Source organism: Arachis ipaensis, chromosome B4, assembly GCF_059453495.1.
Source record: "Arachis ipaensis isolate K30076 ecotype BB chromosome B4, ASM5945349v1, whole genome shotgun sequence".
NCBI lineage: Eukaryota > Viridiplantae > Streptophyta > Magnoliopsida > Fabales > Fabaceae > Arachis > Arachis ipaensis.
In genome coordinates, this window is record NC_142439.1 from 20,455,130 (window position 1) to 20,478,772 (window position 23,643).

The 23,643-nt window shown below is 34.3% G+C and overlaps 3 protein-coding genes across 4 annotated transcripts; 2 read left to right on the forward strand and 1 right to left on the reverse strand.

Annotated features, from left to right (window-relative positions):
* The first annotated feature begins 11,422 nt into the window (after positions 1-11,422).
* Positions 11,423-13,394, forward strand: LOC107639073 (6-phosphogluconate dehydrogenase, decarboxylating 3, chloroplastic). The gene has a single exon (XM_016342489.3). It carries the CDS (start codon positions 11,717-11,719, stop codon positions 13,208-13,210), a length of 1,494 nt encoding a protein of 497 aa, XP_016197975.2. The 5' UTR covers positions 11,423-11,716; the 3' UTR covers positions 13,211-13,394.
* Positions 13,395-14,028: 634 nt separating this feature from the next.
* On the reverse strand, positions 14,029-17,277 carry LOC107636204 (transcription factor GTE1-like). Of its 2 annotated transcripts, XM_016339729.3 has the most exons (7): positions 17,130-17,277; positions 16,680-16,757; positions 15,581-15,805; positions 15,349-15,447; positions 15,185-15,243; positions 14,562-14,712; positions 14,029-14,415 (listed from the first exon to the last, which is right to left on the reverse strand). In XM_016339729.3, exons 1-7 carry the CDS (start codon positions 17,157-17,159, stop codon positions 14,275-14,277), a joined length of 783 nt encoding a protein of 260 aa, XP_016195215.2. In that variant the 5' UTR covers positions 17,160-17,277; the 3' UTR covers positions 14,029-14,274. The 2 variants fall into 2 exon arrangements, with proteins under 2 accessions (XP_016195215.2, XP_088340032.1); XM_088483906.1 differs by lacking the exons at positions 16,680-16,757; positions 17,130-17,277 and adding an exon at positions 15,956-15,987.
* Positions 17,278-19,647: 2,370 nt separating this feature from the next.
* LOC148566858 (uncharacterized) lies at positions 19,648-20,189 on the forward strand. The gene is made up of 2 exons (XM_088484460.1): positions 19,648-19,842; positions 19,935-20,189. The coding sequence occupies exons 1-2, from the start codon at positions 19,648-19,650 to the stop codon at positions 20,187-20,189; spliced, it is 450 nt and encodes a 149-aa protein (XP_088340586.1).
* The last annotated feature ends 3,454 nt before the right edge of the window (positions 20,190-23,643 follow it).

Consider the following 23,643-nt stretch of genomic DNA (forward strand, 5'->3'; position numbering starts at 1 on the left):
CTCCAACCAGAAGACATTGGAGCGGAATCAAGCAAATCTTTCGATATCTTCATGGGACGATTGATATGGGATTGTTTTATCCCTATGGATCCAAGTCACAACTAGTTGGCTATGCAGATGCTGGCTACTTGTCTGATCCACACAAAGGGAGATCTCAAACAGGATACCTATTTACATATGGTGGAACAGCTATATCATGGAGATCCACGAAACAGACGATTGCTGCAACATCCTCTAATCATGCCGAAATACTAGCGATTCATGAAGCAAGTCGCGAGTGTTTTTGGCTCCGGAGTTTGATCCAATATATTCTGTCATCATGTGGACTGATTGATCATAAGATAGCTCCAACTGTCCTGTTTGAGGATAATACAGCATGCATTGCTCAACTTAAAGGCGGATATATCAAAGGTGATAGAACAAAGCATATTTCTCCCAAATTCTTCTTCACTCATGATCTTCAAAATGAGGGGACAATTGATGTCCAACAGATCCGCTCAAGTGACAATCTGGCAGATTTGTTCACAAAGTCACTCCCAAAATCCTCCTTTGAAAGAGTGGTACATGAGATTGGGATGCGCCGATTTCGAGACATTAAATGATGTCGGCAAGAGGGGGAGACTGTACTCTTTTTTTCTTGGTCAGGTTTTTTTCCCATTGGGTTTTTCTTGACAAGATTTTTAATGAGGCAGTCCCCATCTCTAAAGGATATTGTACTCTTTTTCCTTTACTAAGGTTTTTTCCCACTGGGTTTTTCTTTAATAAGGTTTTAACGAGGCAATAATCCTAAATGGTCATCCAAGGGGGAGTGTTGTGATAAGGATAACTACGTGGATGCCCATTCCTATGAGAAGCTAACATTCTCAAGATAGATTATAATTAATAATGTTGAAGAAAGTTAGACTTTCACAAGTATAAATAGAAGGCTTGATCAGAAGCCATTTACACATCAATAAAAGCATTTTTTCTCTCTCTACGAAGTTTTTCTTTCTCTTCATATTACAAATATAGTATTAATATATAAATCATAGTTATTATGGTAGGATGATATTAATATTAGTGAATATTAATACTAGAGTCTTTCATTTATAATTCTTTATTTTATCTTCCTTATTTAGTTATTTTATAACACAAATAACAATTTTCTCAGGTGCCATTTTTCGCCCGGACAACACCCATAATTATCAGAATAATCCCCAGTGGAACGTCCCAAGTCATTAACTCATTATATTACTTGTTCAATCCTATAAATAAATATAGAAAATTTTAATAAGAATATAAATTTAAAAAAATAAAAATACAAAGAAATTTTTTTTGTCAAAACCATTAAAAGACTTTAATTAACAAAAAAGACCAATTATATTAAAATTATTAAAAAAATCAAATAAAAATTATATTAAGAAAGGACCAACAAATAAAACTTAAAATAATAAATTTATTTTATTGTTCTTTTCTTCTTTCTTTATTTCTTACTTCATATATTTTCTTCTTCTATTGTTGTTGTTTTGCTTTCTCTTTTTTTTTAGTCTTTTTTTTTTTGTTTCTGTTGGCTTCATTTTTTTTATACACAGATGTCTTTGCTACGCTTAGGTGATTCTGTTCTACATTTGCCATTGCCGGATCTCTTTTGACGAGTTCCTCTCCGTCCCTGAGTTCTCCATGAATCCCTTTTTTTAGGTGTAACATGTAATTTTTGCCAAAATTACTAATTTCTTTCTATGTTATAGATTTGATAGATTCTAAATTTTATCACTTGTTTGAATTTAACGAAGTTACTTAGATTTACTTGTTTGCCCATGATAAATAGAAATAGATATCACCAAAGACCCATATATGTTCTATTTTTAATTTTATTTTGCTATTGTAAAAAATAGAGATAAGTACTGTTTTTATCCTTAAAGTTTAGGATCAAAATCAAATTCGTCCCTAATTTTATTTTGGATTTAAAATCGTCTCCAACATTTTCATTTGGTATTAAAATTGTCCTTTCTATATTTTTTTTCGAACAAAAATACCCTTTCCTAACCCCACCTTTCACCATCACCACCACTTTTATTACCACCAACTATTCCTCTTCTCATATCTACTCATTTTAATCCATCAACAACAGCAACACAACAAAACTCACACTACTACTCCTCCTCCTCCTCCAACTCCTACTCATCACTATTTACCTTATCGGCGGTCGACGACCTTCTCCGGCGACAGCAGTGGCAGAGCAAACCGGCAACCTTGTTGTCTCTACTTTACTCTGGATCTCGTTTGTCTTTCTCTATAATTGATTAAGTTTTTCATTCTTTTTTTCAAAAAAAATCTGAATGCTTTGTTGTTGTTGTTGTTGTTGTTGTTAGATTTGCAGGATTTGATGTTATATTTAAAACAAAAATTTTTGAAGCATCGGAGATGGTGGTGAACATTAAGGCTGAGCTTTTTTGCTTCTCTGTTAGCATTTGCAGGGGCTTTTCTTGTTCCAGATCTCCTTTTCCTTCATTTTCCGGTGCAATTTTCAAGAACAACAGTGGCGGCAGTTTCGATGGTGGTGGCCACGATTTTGAGCTTTCTCCCTCTCGCTCTCTCGTTCTCTCGCTCCCCCCTCCCCGACAGTCTCACTCTCTTCTTAATCTCTTTAAAATAAATGAGGTTGTTGATATTGTTCTTGAATTTGAATAATATGTTGTTGAAGATGAATTTTTAAATTTGAATGTTATGTTGTTGATGATGAATTTGTGTTGTTATTGTTGATGGATTAAAATGAATAGATATGAGAAAAGGAATAGTTGGTGGTAATAAAGGTGGTGGTGGTGGTGGTGAACAGTGTGGTTAGGGAAGGGTAGTCTTGTCCGAAAAAAGTTGAAAGGACAATTTTAATACAAATGAAACGTTGGGGACGATTTTAAATCCAAGATAATATTAGAAACGAATTTAATTTTGACCATAAACCTTAGAGATCAAAATAGTACTTATCCCTAAAAAATAAGTAATTTGCTTTGTTGAGTATATTATTCGTTCGCCTTTGTTACAAATTGAAACAGGAACTTGACTCGACGCCAAAGCAGAATTCAGCTAGTGTTCCAAAAGGTTCTTATGTCCTGTGTTATGTTAGGAGGATTTAAAATTTTCTATCTCATGTTCTATATTTTGCTCTTTTTTTTTGTATTGATAATCTCTTATCCAAATTGAAAAATACTGTCTTACTCATGAAGTTTGCATAATTTTGTATTTTGTTTGATATGTATAAGAAATAACTTCATAATTTTATTTTTAAAATTTGGAAATGAAAAATCTTTCAACATAAGAAAATTCTTAAATTGCTTTATGCAGTCTAATGAATATTTTCATACACTAGATAATCATGGCTGCTTCAACTGCAATTCAAGTTTAATTTATACTTAAAATATTATTTTTATTTTTGAATGATCAATTATAGTATATGTTTCTATTGTTAGTCTAATAAAGTATAATATAATTTTAGTCTATTCATCATTAAACGACTCTTCACTCTTGTCTAGTGTTTATTTCATTTTTATTTTATCTTTGTTTTTAGTTACTACTTACTAGTTGTTATGCTAATAAATTAGAGAATTTTTGGATAATATTGCGGATAATAAATAGTCAAACCAAATTTTAAACTTAGCAATTTGTAAAACTTGATAATAGACCATGTTTTGATTGTAGAAAAGTTGTATTATTGGTGTTAACATTCTCTTCGATATTTTCAGATGTAGTTTCACTATGATCAAAATTACTAACTACATAACTAACTCAGAGATTTAAAGCAAAGTTCTTGGTCTTAAATGTGAATGAGTTGGTAGTCATGATTAGAAATTAATTACTTAATAAAAAATGCTAGTAAACTTTGATAGCAGGTAATTTTTTTTAAATTTAGTGAAACTCTAAACTTTAATTGTTGTAGGTATTTTATTAATAATGTTATGTTTAAGTTTCTTTTTAAATTATGCATATTTATATCCATTGTCAAGATATGCTAATGCCAACATCAATGCCATATCCTCTGTCAGTGTTGTAAAAACCAGACCGGATCGGCCGGTTCGACTGGAAAATTGGTGAACCGGATCTTAAACCGGTCCGGTCCTCTAATTAAACCGAATAAAGAAGAGAACTGGTGTGAACCGGTCAAATCCGGAGTGAACCGGTAAAAACCGGTCAAACTTGATAAAACCGGTCCAATCGAACCGCTGGTTCAAACGAGAAATTAGTGAACCGGATCTTAAACCGGTCCAGTCCTCTAATTAAACCGAATAAGGAAGAGAATCGATGTGAACCGGTCAAACCCGTAGTGAACTGGTAAAAACCGGTCAAATTCGATAAAACCAGTCCAATCAATGAACCGGATCTTAAACCGGTCCAGTCCTCTAATTAAACCGAATAAGGAAGAGAATCGATGTGAACCGGTCAAACCCGTAGTGAACCGGTAAAAACCGGTCAAATTCGATAAAACCGGTCCAATTGAACCACTGGTTCAAACGAGAAATCAGTGAACCAAATCTTAAACCGATCCAGTCCTCTAATTAAACCGAATAAGGAAGAGAACCGGTAAAAACCGGTCAAACTCAATAAAATCGATCCAACCGAACCGCTGGAAATTAAAATTTTTCAAAATGGGTGGGGTGGGGTTTGAACCCCTGTCCTCAATGAAAAAAGAGCAAGTCACAGCCACCAAGCTATCACAATTCTAATTAATATGTTTACAAATTATTATATATATACAGATATCTTTTATCAAATATATTTACTTCTATTTAATTTATTTTAATTTTAGTTATAAACTCATTTATTTTTAAATTAATTATATTTTTATTTAATAATAATTATAAATTCACTTATTTTTTCTTTTCATAATTATATAATATCTATTAAAATTATTTTTTAATAAATACTTATAGTATATAATAGTATAATAGATATAAATTTATTAATAAATTATTAAAATTTGAAAATAATTATTATTTTAATATAAAAACAAAATAAAATATTTATGATAGAGTAAAATTAATAAAATACTTATTATTTTTGTTTTATATTATTTTAGAATAGCTGAATATTCTTAAAATATTAGTAAAAATATGTATTTTAAATTTTAACTTTAAATTTTTTACTATTTTTTATTTTTTATTTACATAGGACCGGGTTAACCGGTTCAACCAGTGACCCATCGGTTGAACTAATGACCCAGTAACCCAGTAGCTTGACCGGTTCGATTACCGGTTCGTTTCTGACAACTATGTCCTCTGTAGTGAATTCCGAAATTTTTCAAGTAGTTGAGTCTAAGCAAGGTGATGTCAAGGCAAAAAGGAATGATATTTAACATGAAAAATCTGAACTAAGGCCTGCTCAATTTCAGCATCAACTTCATTCGAATGAATCTGATGTACTAATATCATCTACTTGTATAAAAGCATAAGGAATAGTGGTATAGAAGCATTAAAGTTGTCTAACTTTAGCTAATGTATAATTATGCATTGGATTTTTTACTTGTAATGAAATTATATCAATTAAAAATTTTATAGGTATTTCTTTTTCTAAGATATTTTGTTTTGTTTTATTAATTTTAGTTCTGAATTACACAATTTTAGTTCAAAATTATAGAATTTGTGCAGAATTATATAATTTTATTAATTAAGAGTAGACTTATATAATTTTACTGCAAAATTACAGAATTTGTACAAAAAGTGCACAATTAACTATGTACAAAATCAGAGAATTAGTGCAAAGATGCGAAATTTAACTTGCTAAATGCAAAATTATAAAATGTGTGTAGAATTTTATTAACTAAGGCAGAATTACACAACTTCAACCCAAAATTATAGATTTTATATAGAATTACAGAATATAAGTGCAAAATTTTGTAGTTTACTTATAGAATTGCACAGTAAAACTAAAACCAAACCTGTAGCATAATGAAGGTGCATAATTTAGGTACAACTTTACGAAAACATTATTAAAATAAAAATAAAACTGCAAAAATCAAATGCAAGATTATACAAATATAATTAAAATAAAAGTAAAATAGCAAAATTCAAGTGCATGATTTCATAAATACAACTAAAATTAAAGTAGAATCACTTCATAAAGTTAGAATTATCTAAAGAAACTCATATTCTTTCTAGATTAGGATTTCTACATTTAGCACAATTATGACCACTCTCATCACATCGGCTATATTGTAAACACGCACATCTTGAAATCGTGACTCTTGGTGCTCTTGCATGGTCTTTCTGGAGGACGAATTGTTATAGGCGACATAAAAAAAATATTATTCTTTCAATTTGTCAGAGTTAAGTTGTTGACATCATGCATATCATGAGTTTCAACTGAAATCACACTATTCACATAAATCTTTTCTTGCGAGCTTTTTAGATAGGACTCTTCTACGTAGGTATAGATATTACTATGTAATAATTTGGTTGCAGCACAAGCATGTGAATATGAAATTCCAATCATTTGCCATTCAAGAGATGTATATTCTTTACATAGTAGATTCACACACACATCAACCGGTAACCCTCTAACCATAACATTATAATTTCTATATCGCATTGCTTTAAGAAACTCACCTCTAACTACATGCTCTATCAATATTTTATTAATCTTTGGCCCAACCTCATTCTTCCATTTAGCCATTTCTAATTTTGCGGTATATAACATATTTGCAAGTTTGTCTATATGCTCTATTATTAAAACATAAATACTGTGAATCCTCTCCTTTTTTATCTATGAATTAAATAATTCAGCAACATTAATAGTTATTAGGTCCCATTGGCAATGAGAGAATTGAGACTTTGCCCATTTATTAATATCTCATTTTTTTTCTCTAGCCAATTTGCAAAGCTATGATGAAAATGCATGAAGTTATTCCATAGCTTTTGTAAAATCTGTACCAAAACGAGTATAGCAAACTATATCTAGTAACTTTTTTGCATCTTCTTTCACTCCACCGTCACCGTGTATTCCCTTTTTGTAATTTTTTAAATTCCGCATTTAAATTTTTTTTTCATGTGTCGATAATAATATGCATATCTATCCTTATCATACACTTGCTCCACAGCTGTAATAATTGATTGATGCCTATTAGATACCAATATAATTGGTTTTGACCCAGTTAATTCTTTTAAATTAGACAGAAACCAAAGTCAATTCTCATTATTTTCGGTACTAACAATTGCTTATGCAATCAAAAATAAGTTATTATTGTCATCAAAGAAAGAGGCAGCTAGAAAAGTCCCTTTGTAGGGACAACTTAAGTGGCAATTGACAACCATCAATGAATAATATAAGCCTTGTTCCATGGAAAAAACTAGTCAATTGTTTGTGAATCAGTTTCTACTAAAGAATTACATATCCAAAGAATTAGTATACATGAATCTTTAGATACACCATTAGTTTTAATTAATATTTTTTTTTGCAGCCCAAATTTGGTGATATGTTAGTGAAAACACACATGCTTTGAAAATGTCATTTTTTATGTTATTAGGCAACTGATCAGAAGTTAATCTTAACTTGTTGACAATAATAAAAAATGCCAAATTAAACCCGAGAGAGTGATTATTCTCTAACACATCTTGAACTGAGTACTTATAATTCTTGGTAAAATGTGACTTAGGGGTGTGCATGGCCCGGCCCAACCCGAAGACCCGGCTCAGTCCCGAACACTTTAGGGGCTAATTTGTTGTGATTTCATCGGGTCTAGGGCCGGGTAAGGGTCTCAAAAATAGACCCGTTCATTATTTCGGGTCGGGTCCGGGCCATGGCTTAGGTCACCCGAAATCGGCCCGGTGGTCCGGTCATCATACACAATTAATATTTTGTGTATTAGTGATGGATGATGGCTATTTTTACATGAAATTTAAATATTGTAAACCTTAATATTTTGTGTTATTAGTTATTATACGACTATAAGTTAATGTTTTATGTTTAAAATGCATAAGATTTTAGACTAATTAATGCATAATATTGTGTTATTTGTATTGATTTAAATATTTAGTGTTATTAGACAATATTAGTATTGATTATGGTTATGCTTTAATTTTAGAGAAGAGTTGGTTCTTGTTATATTTTTCTAAGTGAATTTTACCATGTCAAATAATGGTTGGAGTCTTAGAAATTTGGATATTTTCACATGCTAGCTTATAAGAAGGTATCAAAGTAATGTAATGTTAACGGCCCGATTTTCATCCGGTTTTTACCTAGTATAATCGTGGCCCGAAAGTGTATAAATTTCATCGGGTCTAAGATCGGGTTCGGGTCTAATAAATATGTCCGGTATATATTTCGAATCAGATCTAAATCACATCAAACCCGGTTTCACCCGACCCATGCACACCTCTAAAATGTGTCACTACGGGCCTTTATAATAATTTTTTCAAATACAAATGATAAATACATACATGCACGAATTAATTTCTATATTGATTTCTTTTCAGTGATATAAGTGGAAAAGTGATTAAATGCAAGCCTGTATGGGTCTTAGCATCTCGCAAGTCATGAAGATTTGACATTGCATATCGCTGGTGTCGAGATGCTCTAATAGCAACAAGTGTCCTTCGATCTGTTTTATGCTCTGTTGCTCTTGCTACTCTACTTCATGTGACCAACGAGAAAACTACACTATGACATGCGTCCTGCATGTTTGTTGCGGGTAGTTGTTGTTGGAATAAATTATTTTATTAATTTAGATCATTCATATTGAGTCACAAAAAATATATTATAATGTGGAAACGTATTTTTATTAATAGAAATTAGAAATTAGACGAAAAACTTGTCTCAGTCTTATGATTCCTTTGATCTTCTTCAACCAAAGCCTCCTGTATTTTTAGGCGGTTGAATTGTAACTTTTTGATGGGGAAAGAGCAACAAAGACGGTTTTGGTATATTAGGGACCGAAACCCTAAAGGTCTATTTATATTTGAGCATGATACACATTAAACCTTAAAGACCAAATAAAATAGTATCTAAAGTCTATATCTAAAATCCAAAAGATTATTATCTAAGGAACAAAAGATAATATCTGGTTTTATTCTCATTTAATTCTAAATCAAAAGTAATAATGACTTATTTAATTTAGCATTTATAACAATAAATGAGATCACCATTATATAAGTCGGAAATGTTTGATAACCAAAGAAAATCAGCCAAAAACAGTCATAACTTGCCTTATTTAGCATTTATTAATTGTTGTAACAATTAATTAATGCTAAATAAGACAAATTTCTGGCCTTTTTTTTTGTCTACCTAGCATTATCCTAATTTAAAATAACATAATTTGTGATTATAATTAATATATGAATTGCCCACAAACAAATTAAAAAATTAAAATAATTTCCTAATAGTTGTCCACCACTCTCAAAATTTGTATAAAACCAGCTTCATGCATTTTATCTTGAAGTGTGCATAATATAGTGAGTTAGTACTGAGTTAATGAGTTTGTGAGAGTGAGAATGAAATACTAAATTGTAAGAGTTATATATATATTTTATTTGTGAGAATTAAAGATGTGTAAAGTTTGAGTGTTTGAAGTGTGGTTAAAAAAATTATATTTTTTTAATTTTGTCTTTAATAAAAAATTGTACAAGATATAATTCTACTAAAAGAACGTATTGTTGCGCATTTAAACAATCCTCAATATGTAGGTTACTATTTTGTTGCCAAATCATTTATATGTGTATGTTTTTTTTGAGTAAGATGCTATTTTAACTTCTAATATTTATGCTAAGTCCTAATTTTGTTCTTAACGTTTGAAACATCTTACTTTTATCTCAAACGTTTTATTTTGTCCTATTTTACTTATGTGGTTAATAACACTATTATGAAGCTGTCTTGGAAATTAGTTTAAGACAGAAATTCTCTTTAGATAAGAGTAATGTGCAGCAAATATAGTTGCGGTGTTGATCTTTATTCCGATTATGAAAAAACATATTTTTTGTTCAAAATGTTTAGAAAGACATTTCAAAAGTGTGGCAGAAATTTAAAAGAAAGCTAGTTTGGAGATTTTGTTATGGATATAACATCAAATTTTGAAAAGACCATTGGATCTCAAGTGCCTATAATTTTATTGATTTTGCTTAGAGCGATATAACTGAAGACATACTTGATGAAAGAATTTGTGATTATATTGCTGAAAATGAATAGAATTTGTAGTGCATTACAGATGTTTTGGGAAAGGACTGATGACCCATTTTTCATTGTCTTAAAGACCTCAGAACCAGGTTTAGAGAAGAATATTATTAAATCGACTTATAATCTTTACTTAACCTCGTGAAAGATGATAAGACCGAGCTTTAAGATTTAGAGGTTTGAAATACCTCTAAAAATTTAGAATTTTTGATAGTCGGGTGCTAAAAAAGCATTGCTGACTAATGAGTTCCGCTTTAGAAGACATATGCTTTCGAATAATTTGTGCAATATTTATGAAGTTTCATCTGAATCTTTACTCCATATTTTTCGTGATGGTAGAATTGTACATAGGACATAAAAGAGCATAGACGGAAGGCTGAGTTCAGATAACTTTTTCACCTTATCCCTAGTCTCTTAGTTATTGGTGAACTTATCTTCTTAGTCTCATATCAAAAGGTTCAAACTTGTGGCTCTTCCTTTTTGATAGTACTTTGTATTAGTTTTGTGAGAATAGATTCGTTTTTTAAAGATATAGAGCTCTTGATGAATGTAAGATTCATGGACTAGCTCTCCATTAGCCAAAGACTACCACCTAATTCAAATTGAGTTGTTTCAAATAAGGAAGGTAAATAATTTCTTAGAAAAACAAGTGTATTGGTTGTCTCTCAAACTCTTATCCATTAAACTTAATTCAGATAGCTTTGTGATAAAAGACAGAAAGATGACGTGTTAAGAAATTTTTAGAGATCATGAAAGAAAATTTTTAGAAGCTTATAGTACTAACTTAAGTATTTGTATTGTGACATTTTTTTGAGGTTAGATCTAACGATGAATATGAGTTTCGCTTATGCGAAAATGAAAATTGAGTCAAAAGTAATTATGGTTTTGTATCTACAAGATTCAATTCATTTTCATTTTTTGGATTTTTTTTGTCTTTGCCATCCAAAACAGATGCAGCAGATTGAAGAGTTGGAATCTTTATCATATAGTTAGAGAAGTAAATTTTGTACACATAAATTAATCTTACGTAGATATAATTTATAATATAATTGTTATATATTTCTTTTTATGTTGTATTTTTCTTAGGTTTTTTGCAGATTCAATTAGAAACTATATTTCTTAAAATAGTAGTTGTATAATCTAGATTTTTTTTGAACGTTTCTGTCCCGTTGATTATAAAATAAAATTTTATATTTAAATAAATATGCAAATAAATTTATTACATGAATTAAATAAGGAAAAGTAATTATTTTATTATGTAATAATCAAAATATATTTTGTTTCTGTTTTTCAAAGATGTTGGCTGAGTTGCCAAAATGTATTAAGGCGAATGTGTTTTCAGGTGAGGACTGAGGTTACCTAACCCTTCACACCCTCGAAAAGTCCGCCAACCCCCGCCCTATCACTAACCCCATCCCCTAAACAAAACAAAACTGAAACCCAACCCCCAAAGTCACTGCTACTTGATTAGTAGTTAATTACAATTAGTATTGGTATTAACAATTAAGAATCCCATTTATACAGAACCTAAACCATCCTACTACCACATTCCCCATTCGCCAACCCCCCTCCTTCTCTGTAACTGATGGAAGCATCGGCAGCGTTGTCGCGCATCGGGCTTGCGGGCCTGGCGGTGATGGGCCAAAACCTGGCTCTGAACATAGCGGAGAAAGGCTTCCCAATCTCCGTGTACAACCGCACAACCTCCAAGGTCGACGAGACCGTAGATCGGGCCCGCCAAGAGGGCTCTCTCCCTCTCACCGGTCAATACAACCCCCGCGACTTCGTCCTCTCACTCCAACGGCCCAGATCCGTCATCATCCTCGTCAAGGCCGGCGCCCCCGTTGACCAGACCATCGCCGCTCTCTCCGACCACATGGAGCCTGGCGACACCATCATCGACGGCGGGAACGAGTGGTACGAGAACACCGAGCGCCGCATCCACCAGGCCTCCGAGAAGGGACTCCTCTACCTTGGCATGGGAGTCTCCGGCGGCGAAGAGGGCGCCCGTAACGGTCCTTCCCTCATGCCCGGCGGCTCTCTCCAGGCCTACAACAACATCCAGGATATTCTCTCCAAGGTGGCCGCTCAGGTCGAGGACGGCCCCTGCGTCACCTACATCGGCGAGGGAGGTTCTGGAAACTTCGTGAAGATGGTCCACAACGGAATTGAATACGGAGACATGCAGTTAATCTCTGAAGCCTACGATGTTCTCAAGCATGTTGGTGGTTTGAACAATTCTGAGCTCGCTGATATTTTCGCGGAGTGGAACCGTGGGGAGCTTGAGAGTTTCCTCATTGAGATCACCGCTGATATCTTCAAGGTGAAGGATGAGGAAGGTGGTGATGGTTTCTTGGTGGATAAGATTCTTGATAAGACCGGCATGAAGGGCACTGGCAAGTGGACGGTTCAGCAGGCTGCCGAGCTTTCTATTGCGGCGCCAACCATTGCTGCGTCCTTGGATTCCAGGTACTTGAGCGGGTTGAAGGAGGAGAGGGAGAATGCTGCCAGTGTTTTGAAGGAAGCTGGAATGAGTGATGATATCGCATCTGCCGCGAGGGTTGGCGTCGACAAGAAGCGATTGATTGATGATGTGAGGCAGGCATTGTATGCTTCCAAGATTTGCAGCTATGCTCAGGGGATGAACTTGTTGAGGGCCAAGAGTAATGAGAAAGGTTGGAACTTGAATTTGGGAGAGTTGGCTAGGATTTGGAAGGGTGGATGTATCATAAGAGCTGTGTTCTTGGATAGGATCAAGAAGGCCTATCAGAGGAATCCCAACTTGGCGAGCTTGATCGTGGACCCAGAGTTTGCGAGGGAGATGGTGCAGAGGCAGGCTGCTTGGAGGAGGGTCGTGGGGTTGGCCATTTCGGCTGGAATCAGCACTCCTGGGATGTGTGCTAGCCTTGCTTACTTTGACACGTACCGGAGGGCACGGCTGCCGGCTAACCTTGTTCAGGCTCAGAGAGACTTGTTCGGAGCTCATACTTATGAGAGGGTTGATCGCCCCGGAGCTTTCCATACTGAGTGGACAAAACTCGCTCGCAAGAGTGGATCTGGGGTTGGTGCTCTCAATTGATACGTGTTTTGGTTGGGTTGGTTAGTTGTATTTGTGCTTTATTGTTCATGCAGCATTTGAGTTGAAAAATTGACACTGTATGTGCTTCTTTTGAGGATCCTTGTTTAGGCAGAGGAAAAACCACTATTGTTTACTTCTTATATCTGTTTTTGCTCTTAATTTAATAAAAGCAAGGTTTTTTCCACACAGGTTTTGATTTGTTTCCCTTTTTCTTTACAATCAACTAGGCTGTTGTATTAAAATTTGATGCTTTAAAACTTTGCAGTTGTATGAGATGAGACTAGTTAGTAAGATTAAAATTGCTCCATGTGATGGATAAGGGTGTTGATGATTACTGCTAATTGCCAAAAATATTCCCCTGTAGAACATGTTACATGCAATTATGATATTGTCCTATAGTGTGAGAAGACTAAGAACAAGGTACTGTATTATGTAGTCTTGGCATAGATAAAGCCATTAAGTCATATATGGTAGAGTTACAAATGCATTCTTCATTGCACAGAATAGAAGAAGCCAGGGTTTGTTGGGATCAAAACTTAAGGTTTTGGTTTGCCAAGTAACTCATTCCACACTTCCCATTTTGGCTTTTGATCTTGAGATGAGACTGAAGCAGTTATTTTAACTTGGAACAAACATGGAATCTTGCTTCTTTGAAAAGAAAGGAGAATTGCAGAGATATATTTTTGTTATTATGAATCAAACTCTACTTGAGAATTATTTAATTCCGTCCGATTTTTATGACAGTTTCATGTAAACAAAGTTATGTCAATCACCAGAGAGATGTCTCCAAAGAATCAATTTCGCATTCCGTTGAAAAAGAATCATAGAAAATTTTACCATCCATTTTATTTCAACCAACCAAATACACCAAAGGAAACTGTACCCCTCTAGATTTGTTGAAGGGTCTATATGGTGAAACATTATCAGACACAAACTACTCATTGATCCCTCTAACTAATTGAGCATATCATAAATGATTTTACAGAATGATCCTATCCTACTGCATTACCTAACACTAGATATAAGATTTTTCAGTACTTTCAAAAGATATCTTGGCAAGAGAATCACAAAATTCTCCTCCTTTTGGAGTAGTTCTTGTTCTCGGTTTTATTACTATGGTCAACACCTGTGCCCTCAGCAGTTCTTCCCTGAACTTTCAATGCATGCTTGACAAAAACGTTTAACCTCCACAGTGTGTAGTCGTTCTGTAAAATTTAGCAGAAAAAAAAAGGTTTAGCAACAAGAAAGAGCATGCTTCGCGGAACAACATAACGACTCAAGGAAAGGCAAGGCAAAACTGAAAAATGGTTGACAGCAAACATCAGTAGCTATAGATACAACGTGGAGAGACCTGAGAATTAATGTCAAGTTCCACAACTTCAGCATTAGGTTGGAAGTTTGGATTGTTTTCATGAACTATTTGCAATGCTCTGATGAGGTATTCAGGAGACAACCTTGGGAGAGCTGTCCCAAGTAGAACTTTCTCCTGAGATGAGAGTTTCCTGCAGTATTTTCAGCAACATTTAGCAATACCAAAAGAAAAAGGTTTCTTGAACAATGAACATGGACATCAATGTCACGATGAAATTTAAGGAACCTATGAGTTTTGAAGGATATAAAAACCTATCAGCCTTCAATGTTATATTGGCATAAAACAGCTTGTTCAAAATCAACTCAATGCCAAGACACATGTACGTGAGACAAATTCAACAGCGTAAGTAGCAAAGGGACATCAATATTAAGAACAAGTGGTATACTTTATCATTCAAATCTTCTTAGAGGGGATGTAGGTTGTTATACATGTAACCGCCATTTGTATTCATCTCAGTTATAAAGTCTGGTGACTTTTAGAAAATTTTAACCTTAGTGTAAATGATAAGACAGAAAAACAAGCAAATGGCAACGTATAACACATATCTATTGCAATTTGACCATCATCAAGAGGCATCAATACGAGGTTAATAGTTTACAAACCTGCAGTTTTGAATAACCAATGCTTTAAGACTCTTCAAATGCACATCAACCTTGTCCAGCTGAAACAACAGGAAGAAGATCAAATGGCAGCATAAAGCATACTCCTAAGTAAAATCAAATAACTGATTTAGAACATGATTCTAGAATAAAAATAATCAATCAACCTCAACAGATAAATCCCTAGTCATATTGGCATAAGTTGCTTCTTGTGCGAGCTGTGTTTCCAACTGTGCATCCGCTTCTTCCTTTAAATGTCTCCTCTCCTAACATACAAAATAAAAAGTTACATAGGACAACTGAAAACTGTGTTATTTCTATATATGTAGCCATTGAAATTATGTGTAATCTTTCACTCATCTAAAAGAGAGGCAAAGATTTTGGGAGAAAAAAAGTTACCTCTTGGTCAACTTTAGGCAACAGGAGCAGCCATTTCTCTTCGAACTTGTTCAGCAAGGTTCTCGCCATAACATGGACTTCATTCTTTTTATCATTGTATTTCATTGCATTCTTAAAAATCAACCTTACATCAGAATATATCTCCCTGACATTCTTATAACCAGAGCCATCCTTAGCTTCCATTTTTCTTTTTATTGTGCTGAAATCCATAGGCTTATTGATAACCTATGAGAAGGGAAATTTAAAAATAAAATAAAAAAGGGTAGTATTATCCCAAGAAAGAAACATTGAACATAAAAAGAACTCCTTTAATAGTTTTGGATCAATACAAGGATTTCAAATGTCATTTATCTAGAAGATATAAAGTCTACTCACTTGCATTCCCACCTATAATGGTGCACATTAGAAAGGAATTGAGAAGCAAGGAATCATCTCCCAAGTAAGTAGGAAACTAGAAATAGTAACATAGTAAGTGATATCGTATGTGGCACGTTTCTCATGATAGTGAGAGGAAACAGTGAAGATACTTTTGTAACTAGATAATGAAGTAATTATAGAGGAGAGAACTAGTCATCCAAAAGTCAGAAATTAATTTTTAAATGATTTTTTAGTTGGTGTAATTCACCAAAATAGGTGGTTGGGGTGATGTACAAGAATATGAGTTGGTCTGCTTTTTGCAACCAGCAAAAAGCTAAGGAGTAACTACGTATCGCAGAAGAAAACGCATACTGTTTTCACAACTTATGAAATGCAGAAAAAGATTAAAAAATATTATTTTTCACAACCTGAAATATAGAAGAGGACAAAAAAACAATTGCTTTTCATAACGTGTAAAAGATTTAGGCTCATATTTCTAAAATTAACCTATATGACCCATTTTTAGGAAATTCACATTTTTTTTTATACCATATACCAAATTTTCAGCCTCCAAAAGCCAGTTATTTTATTTTTTCTTAGTTCTGTATTTGATGCTGAAATATCCAAGTTTGGTTACAGCATAAGCAAGTACATCCAACATAATTATTTGTCATCTGGTACAGTTTTCCATGAAATTATAAACAAAGAATTCCCAGAAAAAGGAAAGAGAGAAAAATATTACCTCATAATAGTCATACAGTCCCAGACCTTCAACATCTACAGGATCCATAAAAGGCCAAGCCCATTCATGCTGAGTAATCTGTGAAGCAATGAATGCATCACAATTAAAAACTTGGCAGAACTCAAAATTCAACACAAGCGGTCATATTTATTTGAACAACCAGAAAGAAAACTGATCAATTTTTCTTGATGAAAATGAAACTTAGCATGTAAGGAAATACTATTTTCCATCAAATGAATTCATCTCAATAAAATGCTTTCTACCAGTGAAAGCAGAACAAAATTGTCCTTAATGGATAATCATTTGTTTGAATTCAGTTCATTAATTTAACAAAAACAAAATTCATATTCAAGCAAGATACTGATAACATACATTGGAATTCCATGATTTCATCTTAATCCAACAATAGACATGAAACCTTAGACGTAGTTGTAGAGTGTTAGCAATTACCTGACGCAATATAACGGAAAACTGGCGCATGAGTTCTTCCCTTCCTTTTGCAGCATCAGCATCAGCTTCATTGTGTGAATCACCTTGCAGTGACTTCTTAGTTCCAATAAGATGCTTATTTTCACCCTTGTTTTTGGAATTATTAACTTTAAAATCGTTGGATTGGTAGAACTGTTCAACTTCATTTACTTGTTTCTCTAGCTACATTGAGCACAATACACAAAGAAACACTTTTTTGTTAACTCATTTTCAAATAAAGAAGTTTAAATATTAACAAGCCTATGCATGCATAACAGCAATTCCACACTTAACATGTGCTAGATCCTTATAACCCAACTAACATTAGCTTCTACCTTCCAGCTTTATAACAAAGAGAACATTTCAAAGGGAATCATGAAAACAATATAACAATATCCTAACTAATGCAATGTGTTTAGAAGCATAGAAAACTTTTCTTTATATTGTTTTCAATCATAGGGATTATGAAAACATTTAGATGTCAGAGACTTCATGAAAATATAGATCAGAGAACTTCTAAAGGGGACTAAATTGCCATATTTTCATGAGAGGAGCATACTATTGAGAATGTGCTGTGAATTTATACTCACTATTTGAATAAACATTACCCCAAAGAAATAAACTTTAAGAATTTAATCTTTATGCACTGTTGGTATCAGTGTAAAATGGCTATACAAGAATCTAATTATATATTATTACGTTAAGAAAAGTAATTACATTTCACACTCACTATTTGAATAGCAATCTAAATGAAAAAGATTGATTGAAAACAATATATCAAAATTAAACACAAAACTCAAACCAAAATAAGTTACATCCACATATGAGGAGTCCATTTTGATCCACATACACTGACCCACATTGCATGCACAAACATGAAGAACATTTTCTTCTTGGACTCACACGTGATAATAAAGAGTTAAAGACAACAAGACAGGGTAAAACTTTACCGAGACAAGAAGTGAAGAACAAGGCAGAAAAACAAGAATCAGCAGCATTATCTAGTATCAAGAAAAAAATCAATAGAGATATTTAAAATCTTCATCATCTGGTACATGTGATGTGAGTGAGTAATGTTGGATCCTATATTTAAAAAAAAAAAAAATTGAATGCTATGTTGAACATGAATTGTAATTAAATAAAAAATTAAAGCATCATGGACGCATGAATTATATATCAATTATGGTTGAAAAATGATAATCCACAAACATAGATAATTAAATAAAGAAATAGTTTTGAGTTATTATGATTAGTATTTAGTAGTATAGGATGGTTCACCTTGACAACTTGAGTTTGAATTTGATCGATTGAGAACCTAAAACCGTTCAGATCCTCCTCTGTGACACTGGAATACAAAGCAGCCATTGATGCCAGAAATCTTTCTCTTTCTTCTTTCCTTTTTTTTTCTATAAAAAAAATATCCTTTTACTATTATTATTTGTTTGAGCCATTATTTATATCAGATTCTGTTTTACATATTCGGGTTTGGAAGCGAGTGAGGGTTTAGTGAGGGTTTTTTTTCCTTCTTTGATTCAGAGATAAGTTTTTAAGAGTTATATTTAATGTGCTTAATTAAATAAGTTTTTAATTATAATAATAGTATTTTAAATGATGTTAATTAGAGGATTGGTCATGTTCTCTCACTCTCTTTTAGACTTTTTTTTTTTTTAGTGAATAAATTTTAACACACCATCAAAATTCTCTGTAACTAAAACTAATTTATGTTTGTGATTAGCTAAACATGCTCATTATTATCTCTTGAAACAAATTTTGAAATTGCTTTCTTACTACATGTCAATACGTCATTACTCCAAATATTAGCATGCTCTGTCTCTGTGTTGTACAAAAATCAATAGCAAAATTAAAAGTGAAAAATTTATAAAACTGCAAATACCTCTCTTTTTTCTTTCTTGATTTTTCACGGAATTCCTAATCAAATAAATTAAGGACTAATCTATTATACATTTATATTTTGTTTAGATATAAAAAAATAAAAAAAAAAGAAAAATAAGAGAAAATAAATGAGAAAATAAAAAATAGAATTATTTATGTATTGTTTGGATGAAAAAAATAAATAAAAAAAATTTGTTTGAATGAAAAAAAATAAAAAAAATCATAATAATATATAATATCTTTATAATAAAATAAGAGTTAAATATCAAATTCGTCCCTGAAAGATACCTCGATCTCCATATTAGTCCCCGAAAGATAAAGTTAATCAAAAGAGTTTCCGAAAGTTACACGAGTGAATCACGTTTGTCCTTCCGTTAACTCCCGTGCTGACCTGGCTAACGTCTGCTGACGTGTGTGGTTAGCTTCCAACGTGGAAGAGGCCAACGTGTCATAACCTATTGCTGAGAAGGTAAGTTTGGCAAAACAATTCAAATAAGTCCCTAAGTGTTTGAAACCTAATCCTAAATTCCACGATAAATAGGTCGCCTTCATCAATCAGAGGGTCATATGCCTGGGTTCGTGTTGAAATTGCTGGTTTGGGGCAACGATGGAGGCAGGAAATGGAGTCCGTGGTGGTGGTGTGTCGTTCTTCTCGAACGGCAGTAATGCTTCCAGCGCCTCAATGCGAACCAGGAGGAAAACCCATGAGGAATCATGTTTCTGTGGGTTGAAGGCTGCGATAAGAAAATCTGGGACAGCGGAGAATCCAGATAGACTATTCCGTGCATGTCCAAGGTACTGGGTGAGTGTTGTGTAAGACGTTAAGGGTTTTCAATGTTGTTTTGTGTGTTGGGTTTTCTTTAATTTTTTATTTTCTAATTTCTGAATTTGCAGAAGGGCAGTCACTGCAACTACTTTAAGTGGGTTGAGGATGATGAGTATGAAGGGGTGGGCGAAGGTGGAACAAAGAAAGATTATGGGGCGGAGCTGCAGGTTGATAGTGACTGTGATGAATGGAGGTTGAAGGTGGCATGGAGACTGGGCAGCTTGGAAGCTGAAGTAAAAGCATTGAAAATGTTAATAGTTTTTCTGTTTGTGGTAGTTGTGCTTAATGTGATCGTTTGTAGTTTGTTGTCTCGTTCCAAGTAAAGCAAATTCTGTTGAAACGTGATGGTGTAATGACACGAATCAATTGAATGAGAATAGATGTTGCATTTGGCTTTTTTAGATGAAGACAACACAATCCAATTCAAAGGTTCCAAACCAATTCGGATCACTATTAAAGTAAGATGCACTAAGGAATGGACATAATTAGTAGTCAAAGTACTGTTAAACATTGAGTAGTCAAAGTACTCTTAAACATTGAGTTGCCATAGGAGGCTAGATGTCACATTTTCTTAAGGACCAAAATAAAAAGGTTTAACATAGGATACAGACCACATCAAAGTCATAAGCTTTTACATGAGGATACAAAACCTAAAAGGTATCCTAGACCAAAATAAAAGGGCATAGTACAACTTTCAGTTACATAGATAACCAATTGCCCTGTGCAAAAAAATATAAAGTATCCTCACACAAAACAAATTCAACCAGAATACATTTCAACACTAATCAAAGTCATTTATCAATCTTTCTTGGGGGCTTGAAGCCGGGAGTAGGAACGAAGGTCATAAAGTCGGCCAATTTTTTAGCAGTAGTTGAACTAGTCCCCTTGATTGTCTCAGCAGAGATAGCAACTGGTGCGGCTACAGTAGGTTTAGGAGAGGACTGAAGTCTGGCTTTCCTTTTAATGACCTTTAATTTGGATGGCCTAGCTGTGAGTTGTTCCTACACAATTTAAAAGGTAGATCTAGATTTAGATTTAGCTTATAAAAGAAATGAGATTTATGAAATAACAAATGTTTAAAATAAATCACATATGGCAGATTACCTGTTGTGTTTCTTGGGTTGATGGTATACTGTCACACTGGCTAATATCAATTACTGTTAGAGTCTGTGTTGTTGATGGAGCTGGATTAGGTTCAGCTGGGATAGCGGTTGCTTCAGGGGTAGCCCCTTCTGCAGCAGGGGCAACCACAACTAGTTGCAGCTGCAGCTGCTTAGCATGCTTCTCAGCTTCGGTAGCTTTCTTCTTTGCACAGCTTCGCTTGTTGTGTCTTATCTCACTGCAATACATGCATCTGATAGGGTTATACTTCCTCTTCATCTTTGTTTTTGACCCAGTAGGTTGTTCCTCTTTGTCCCTTCGCCTTTTTTTCGTTGGCCTTCCAGGCTTTGCCTTAAATGGTGGTGGGACGGGAGCTGGGTGTGGAGTTTTTTCCCACAGATCCTGACCTTTCACTGGATTCACATTGAAGCAATAAGTCTTCCTGTACGCTTCCATCTTCAACCAGTCATGACAATAGTCTTCAGCACGTTTGTCATTCTTATCCTGTATAGCCGAGATTGCATGCATACACGGCATCCCTTACAAAGACAAATTGATCATTATTTGAAGATCGTGCATAAAAGTAGATGACAGTAACTAATGTTGAATTTTTTACCTGTGAGTTGCCAAAAGCGACAGCTGCATGTATGCTTTCCCAGGTCAACCACCATATTGGTTGGCCAGCCATGAACTTTATACAGTTCTTTTTTTTCATCACCAGACCATTGAGGAGCCCAGTGGCTAGACAACGTTGTCATGGCTTCAAGTCTACTCTGCTGAACAGGGGGGAGAATCCCTTGATAATTCTCTAGCTTCTTCCGATTGTCAACAATACTCTTCATGATGATTCTTCTAACTTCCTCTGCTAATGTCAGAATCAGCTTGCCCCTATCATGCTTGATTTTCGCGTTGAAAGACTCGCAAGCATTGTTGCAGATGTTATCCACCTTTGACAGTTCACTAAAGTGGGCCTTTGTCCATGCATCTTTAGGCCACTTGCCGAGATATTCCCAGGCTTTTTGATTAATTAGCTTCACTCTGTTCATGTTTCTATTGAATTCAACTGTTGTCCTAGACCGAGCACATTCCCAAACCATATCTTTCAGTTCAGTGCTAGACCATTGTTTTGAGAAATTGCGCCATAAATGACAGGCGCAGAATCGATGGTGTACCCTGGGAAACACTTCCTGAACAGCTGGTATTAAATCCTGCAAGTTAAAACACACACGACAAGATGACAAATCAATTTCATCCCTACAATAACTTCATTAAATCAAATTCATCCCTCAATGTAACCTCATTAAATCAAAATAGTCCTACTAATTCCTACTTGTAAGTCAATAAAATGCTAACCTTCTGCATGTCTAAAATGAAGCACCATTTGTTCTCCCTGTAGTCTCCCAGGTCATTATGCAATAACTCAAGGAACCACTTCCAATTGTCTTTGTTTTCAACACTCACTATGGCATAAGCAATCACAAATATGTAATTGTTAGCATCCTGCCCACAAGCTGTTAAAATCTGACCCCCATGTAGTGTTTTCAAAAATGCTCCATCAAGACCAATTAAGGGTCTGCAACCTGCCTTAAACCCCCTCTTGCAGGAATCAAGACAAACATAGAAGCGATCAAATAGGGGAGGACACTTAGGCATGGGGATAACAGACACTTGAACTGTGGAACCGGGGTTACTAGTCAGCAACTCATTGGCATAGTCCCACACCAACCCATATTGAGCTATCTCATCACCCTCGACTATTTTCCTAGCGGCTTTCAAAGCTCTTGTAATGCATGTGCTATTCAGATACACGTTGCACTTTCTAACAAACCAGTCATAAACCTCTTGATGCTTCATGATTGGGTGTTTTCTAAGCTTAGGTACTAGTTTACTCAGAGTCCAGGTTTGGGTTGCAGCTCTGTTTTTCCTCCTTCTTGGACAAGTGTGACTATCTACTAGTGTCTTAATTTGCCAAGATCCATCTTGTTTATTACATGCACAGTAAACTACCCAGGGACAATCTTCAGACTTACAGACACCCCTAACTCTAACTTTGTCATTTTTTGAAAACAGAATATTTCTACCCCACTGGATTGTATAATCCCTAGTTGCTTGTATGAATTCAGACTTGGACTTAAATACCATACTGACCTCAAATTTCAACTCCTCAAACTTTGTTTTCTCATTGAACTGAGGGTATACAGCTGGTGATTCTTCATCAGACTCCAACACCTTATCAGAATCCTCTGAATGCCAGAAGTCAGCATCTGAGGCACCATCACTATCATCTAAATCTGGTAACAAAAATTTGAACACATAAGCCACCCTAACATTTGCAAAATAGTTCAAAAAATAACTAACCCTTATGGAATTAACATACCAGACTTAGAGCTTTCATCATCTTTAGACCCCTCATAGTTAGAATCATCAATGTCTATCTCTTTATCAGCTAATCTTTTCTTAGGGGGCTTCTGCTTCTCTCTGACTTCAGACCTGCTGTCCCTCTCTCCACTTCTTTTTCCCTTCCCAGAGTCACTGTCACTGTCACTACTATAGAGGTTGTCTCCTACAACTTTTGGAGGCCTATATAGTTCATCTTCAGTACTCTCATAAGAGTCATGAGAGTCAGTGTCATCTTCCTGGAGGGGAGCTTCCTTCACTTGTCTTCCAGATCTTGTG